The sequence below is a fragment of the Corapipo altera genome, unplaced genomic scaffold (assembly GCF_003945725.1).
Source record: "Corapipo altera isolate COAL_440 unplaced genomic scaffold, ASM394572v1 98, whole genome shotgun sequence".
NCBI lineage: Eukaryota > Metazoa > Chordata > Aves > Passeriformes > Pipridae > Corapipo > Corapipo altera.
In genome coordinates this window covers 3078587-3084586 of record NW_020884914.1, presented here as the reverse complement: position 1 = coordinate 3084586, position 6000 = coordinate 3078587, and the positions used below count along the sequence as shown (strand labels likewise).

The window sequence follows — 6000 nt, the reverse complement described above, 5'->3', positions numbered from 1 at the left end:
CACACTTTTTAATAGCAAAACAGTCATATAGAAAGATAACTCATCTACCAAAGAAAAACTCCTGAGGGATTGCTCAAAGGCAAAATAATACATTTATAAATGCTCCCTAACATTAAGACCAGCTTTAATTTGTGATGTATATGAAAACGCTGTCTGAAAAATAGATGCAGATGTCCTTGGCAGTGAGGTGAGTTAGAACAGAGCGGAAGAGAATTCCTGTCTCAGCATCAAGAAGTAATTTTACTCGTTTGTTTTCCTTTTTTTTTTTTTTAAGACTGCAAGAGAACAGTACTAAAAGGCTCAGAGCTACTTAAACTGAATGAACCGTGCATACAGAGAGAAAGAAAAGAGAGGAAAGAAGGTTGGTGCCTACCATCTCCCACAAACTGAAGGAGGGCGAGATCGATTTGTCTCTTCCAAGGTGATCCTTTCTGAAGTGCAATTCCGTAGCCGGTAGTGGCAAAGATGTATCCGCTCCCTATTGTGACAAGTTTGCAGCCTTCATCTCTTCCAGCCTTGTAATTCAGCACTGCTGCATCGTAGATGAAAGCATCCAACTTCCTGAAATAAAAGAAAACATTTTACAAACCAAATCATTAGGGACAGCTGTTGTCAGACTTCTTTTGTCCTTGATGTTAAGACCCTGTTGAATATCATATGGATTCTTTGATATCATTAATTACATATCCTGCTCTGCTGTATCTAAAATTAACAAAAGGCATCTATTTTAGTGAGGGGAAAGTAGGACACGTAGTTTTGCATTTCTATTTTAAGGGATGCTGTTAAAAAAATACCGAGCAGGAGAAACCAAGCTACAAAACGTCTTGCCCTGTTATCTTTCTATCTATGTTCTCAAAATGAGTAATAAATATCTTGAGATGCAAAATGGTCTCCGAAACCAAGAGAAATGACAATAGATAATTTAGAATTGAAACAACAATAACCAATTAGTTTGTTTAAACTGCTAAATGAGATTGAAAATGTGAGTTCACCAGTCTTACACACATGCCCTTATTTTACATCTCTTTCCAAAAATAAACAGTGAAGGTGGAGGTTAAGTCCTGGATAAGACAAACCGTATTCAATGTATTCAACATGCTCCAGTACTGGAGCATATTCAATACAGCTATCTAAATCCTGCTTAAAAATTATATAAAACATTTCTTTAAGATTCGCAGTTCCAAATTTATTATTTGTGTATCTGGAGCACAGCAGGAACAAAGGAACTTGTGAAAAAGTTCCAGCCTTTCAGTCCATCTACCTAATAATGTAAGAATGGGATAATCCTGTTCTCTAAAGAATACAGGGAACACAACAAAAGACAGGAAAACAAATTCAGGAAGGAAGGGAGAAGAGGCAGTGTCCTTCAGGGATACCTTTTCAGAAGCACTGTAAAAGCAGGAGTTAGAAGGCTGGTGCATGGCTATTTCACCAATGAAAATACACATATAAGAAGAGGAGGCCATTTGGAAGGATAATCACTTGCCAGCAGCAGATCCCAGTCGAAGAAAAGATACATTCTTATACTGGCACAAATTCACGTGCAATCTTTAAAAAGATAAAAACTTGACTTCAATTTTGCATTACTGCCCTCCTCTGCAGCCAAAACCTCTGTGATTTCTACCACTTGCACAGGACCAGCAGACTACAAAGGCAATAGAAAGAAGCTATTTGGGTCTCAGTCCAAAGTCATCACATCCCCCAGTAACACACTCTCCATTTTCATCACTTTTGTCCCTCCCACAGGAGGCCAAAGGAGCAGGGAGGACACAGCTACACCATGGGCCTCCCAGGATGGTGCAGGTGGAGTCTTCCCCTTCACCCTCAGTGGCTCTGCAGCTCCAGGCACTGCCAGCACTGCCCCTGGAGAGCCACAGTGCATTGCTGTGGAGCACTGCTGACTCCTTCTGATGGGATGCAGCTGACAAAGGCTGGCAAAATACTGCTCAGAAACAGTTGGGGCCTGTCTTCACGGCAAGGGAATCATAAAAACAAATGTATTGTGGCACAAACAGGTACAAGAGCATCAACTTCAATTACATTATACCAGTATGCACCAGCTGTGATTTCTGTTGCTGTGAAGTTTTGGAATCACACTTGTTTCTATCTTAAATCATTTTATGTTGATAAAACTTTTCATTTATAACCACAGAACAGAGCAAAACCTAAACATATCACAATTTGACTACTGACAGAAAAAAAGGAAAAAAAAATCAACAAATTTTCATGTGCATCATAATGCAATGATTGTTCATAAATAACCAACCAACAGAGGCATATAGAACCCTAAACTTTGCAGGACTTTAAATCAGGTATCAAAAATGTGGCACTAAAAAATACCCCTGCCTATCTCATGTAAAACCAAGAGAAATACCAGGAGAGAATGAAGTTGTTGGATTTTTGTCTGCTGTCATGAAAAAGTGAAAAGTGAAATTCCTGTCATTACTTACTGCACTTTACTGCTTCCCTTCAAAGATATTTATCCCAAAGCTCACCATTCAAGTCACCAAATTGGAATTTAGTGTAGTTAATTTAGAGAAGTAGAGGTGGCTCATGCAATCATTAAAAGAAATAGTTTGGCCATCACTTCTTTTGCTTATCCACTCTTCCCTAAAACTCATTTGGTACAATCCTCAGCCTTAAAAAGCAGATTAGCTCCACAAATGCTAAAAGTCTGCCTCCCTCCTTCCTTTAAATGGGATAATTTAACATGTAGAAAACAATCACCAAATATCTGTTAGATGATGTCACAAATCCATCCCGAAATGAAACACGGATGGCTACGTGGCCCTGAGGTAACTAAACTGGAGGTATCCAAGAGGGCCCTGGGGCACTGCCCAAGCCTGCAGTTCTCAACACAAGATCAGAGTTTTCTAAATGATGGGCTTTGATTCAGCACTTCAGAGACAATCTTTGCTTGTGTAGAGAGCAAAACCAAAAATCTATGTCTTTGGAGTAGGCTCACAAGGGGAAAAACCCCACACAGCTGCTTGCTGTATCCTCGAGATTCTTGTAACTTCTCTGATCTGCAGCAGACAATTACCCAAATCAATACAATCCAAGCTCACACTTTGAGACCTCTGCAGTTACCTGTGGGGAAGGGAGGACACTTCCCCTCCTGATGGGTGCCTATGGCTCAGGCAAGGGATGGGGAGGTAATGGGTGCAGACACTGCTGCAACCAGCCAGCCTCAGTTAAAACACACTCTGGAATTTGTCATCTGTTTATTCTGGGATTTATAGTTTTGCAATGTAAGCACATAAAACACATGCTGGCAAACACAGAGAAAACATAAAGAGTCAGCTATTCTTCTGTCAAAACAGTCTCAGTCAGAAATACAAAGGAAACAGATCTCTTTGCTAAAGGCTCCAGGGCAAAAGCTTTGTGCTACCTCAGAAATCACACTTTTCACAGGCAGTTTGCCTCCTGAGTCACTAAACGTTAGTCAAACCTTGGGACAGAAAGACAGGGCTCAATCACAGTTTCACTCACTCGCTGTGGAACCACATCCCCAGTTTCCCAGGAGTCTGGGCATCACTGAAGTGGGTACAATGAGGAGAGCAGGTTCTGAGGATGCTGAAGGCTTTACTTTTGAGGGTTTTTTCTATACTACTTCTATAAGGTCACAATAAGTCTCATTAGGCAAATCAGTTTAAAAACATGAGGCACTTTCCTGACAGATGCTGAGAGTTGAGGGTTCTTCTATCAGTTGCTGCCCGATGTCTGAACTATAAATCAAAAAGTTGATTGCCCTGAAAAAAGCCTTGGTATCTACAAATACAAACTCATATTCAGAATATATATTCCCCATTTCCAACACAAATCTTATGGCCTCTCAAGGCTCAATTATCTCTTCATCATGAGATGGTTACAGAAGTACTGTTCCTGCAAAGCTTCAGAACATGCTGTACCCCTGCAGCGTGGGCAGGGAGTAACAAGCCCCAACTGAAGTTCTCAGATGTTAGGGCACCCAACTCCTCCATCACCAGGAGGTGAATTCCTGACACTCCAAATTTTTAAGAACTTTCAGATAACTTCAAACATTTTTCAGTTAGCGTTTCCAAAAACGAAGACAGCAAAATCTGGGCAAGTCCAAAAATGTGACCCTTTCTGAGTTGTTTGCAGAGCTGGCAGCGAGCATCAGCTCTGGAGGAAGGCACAGGCCAGAAGGCTGCTGGGAACAGAGAGGACTTTCCTTCCTGCTATGTCTGTGTGGGGAAAGGTACAGCTGTTGTTTTGCCTGGCTCTGGTGGAGGAGCCGAGCTGCGAGCACAGCAGGGTCTGCTGGACACAGAAGCCCATCCTTGTCTTGTCATTCTCCAGGCAGGACTGGCAAGCCTGGACCTCCAGACCTCCCTGTTCCTTGTTCTTGTGGCAGCAAAACTGAACTGTGCTGCACACGTGAGAAGCTTTGCAGTGCTCTGAGTGCTGACCACTCTGTGCTGGAGTTACATCCTCCCTGCAGAACAGCTCCCAGGCAGCACAGCACCCACACCCAGGGAGGCTCAGAGCCTCCTGCAAACCTTAGTCACGTACAAATGAACCAATTAACTTGTCACTTCAGTGCAGCCACTTCGGGGAGTGAAAAGCTTTGTCACACTGTGTAGGCTTAAATAAACTGGTAAGAATTAGTAGAAAGCTGAAGGAGATCAGGACTGGGATGCAGCAAGAGACAAGGTTTATAACTGCCATGAACTCATCCAACACGCCAGGCACCTTCAGCCAGTGCAGAGGAACAGGACCACAGTGCTATGACTCATCTGAGCAATGGGCAGGTTTGCAAACTTCCTCGGAACTCCTGCAATAATCCTGGCTAGGAGGAACAATAAACAGTTTGGAATATTTACATAACAGAGACTACAAAGGCAAATGTCTTTCATCACATAGCAAGCACCAAGAGGAAAGGGGGTGGGGAGAATTTTAGCTCCCACAGCATAGGAGAACATCAGGTGTTATAAAATTATGAATTGGAATAGTCCTAGAAAAACAAAAAAGAGCATCAGTGAATGTAATAATTTGAAGTGGGAGATCTGTGAAAAACAAATGTGGACAGTCTTGTACCTAAACATTTATGAGTCATCCAGAAGGATAAGAGTTGAAAAATCAGAATAGCTATTGCAAAAACCCATTCTCGAGCATTGCTGCACACATTCAAAAATGCCTGTGTAAAGAAAATTAAAGTTAAAGGAAAAGGTACAGAAAAGCAATTTCAGAAAAGCTGAAAACAGTTCCCTATAATTTTCCATATCTTTATTTCTCAAATTCCTATGATGGAAACTGAAAAGAAGGATTAGGAAAATGCTCCTTTATTAGTCACTTATTCCTCAGCAACTGAAGTATAACTCGGTTGGAAAATGTTCCTTTGCTTCCTTAACCAACTACATAATCCTTCAGTGATTTTGTTTTCTTGAGGGAATGAGAAGGAAAACTCTAAAATGCCAAAGTGCTCAGCAGTTCTGGACTCATAAGCAGCAATCCAGCACATTAGAAATCCATCTCTTTCAGTTACTTTGTGTCCTGCTGTGCTCTGTGTCACAGTACTTGGAAAAGGAGAGGTATATGTTCCATGTAGTCCTGTTTATTCCCCTTCTTCTATTTCGCTGTCCAGCATTGGAGTGTATGGAACAAATAATATTGTGTTTCCCTTGAGGATCAGAGAAACTGGAGCATGACTGAAGTCGCTTTCCAGTTTTCAAGTGCTGCAGTAAATTCAAACATAAAATATCCACAGCAGAATTAATTTCTTGCTAAAGTGGTACTGTTTGGTGCAGTGTTCATCTGTCAGATCCAGGACATTAACTTTAGAATCAATTTTTCCTCACTCTCATTTCTTTGTGTTTTCTAACATCCCAAATATTTTCTTTTCATGGCCAGACAAAAGCTGTGTATTGTTACCAACACAGATTTGGCTTACATAAACCAGGATGAATGTAATACAGAAGTGCATCATCACAGCAATGTGCTTGCACTGCATTTTGCTGCAAACAGCTGTATCACAAT

The 6000-nt window shown here is 41.3% G+C and overlaps 1 protein-coding gene across 3 annotated transcripts in view; it reads right to left on the bottom strand.

Moving 5' to 3' along the window:
* The window catches only part of GRIN2A (glutamate ionotropic receptor NMDA type subunit 2A), a 173897-nt gene that overhangs the window by 25564 nt on the left and 142333 nt on the right, over window positions 1-6000 (bottom strand). For all 3 annotated transcript variants that reach the window (XM_027654956.1, XM_027654957.1, XM_027654958.1), the window contains exon 12: window positions 374-561. In XM_027654956.1, the coding sequence (XP_027510757.1) occupies window positions 374-561 (188 nt within the window). The remainder of the gene's footprint in view (window positions 1-373; window positions 562-6000) is intronic.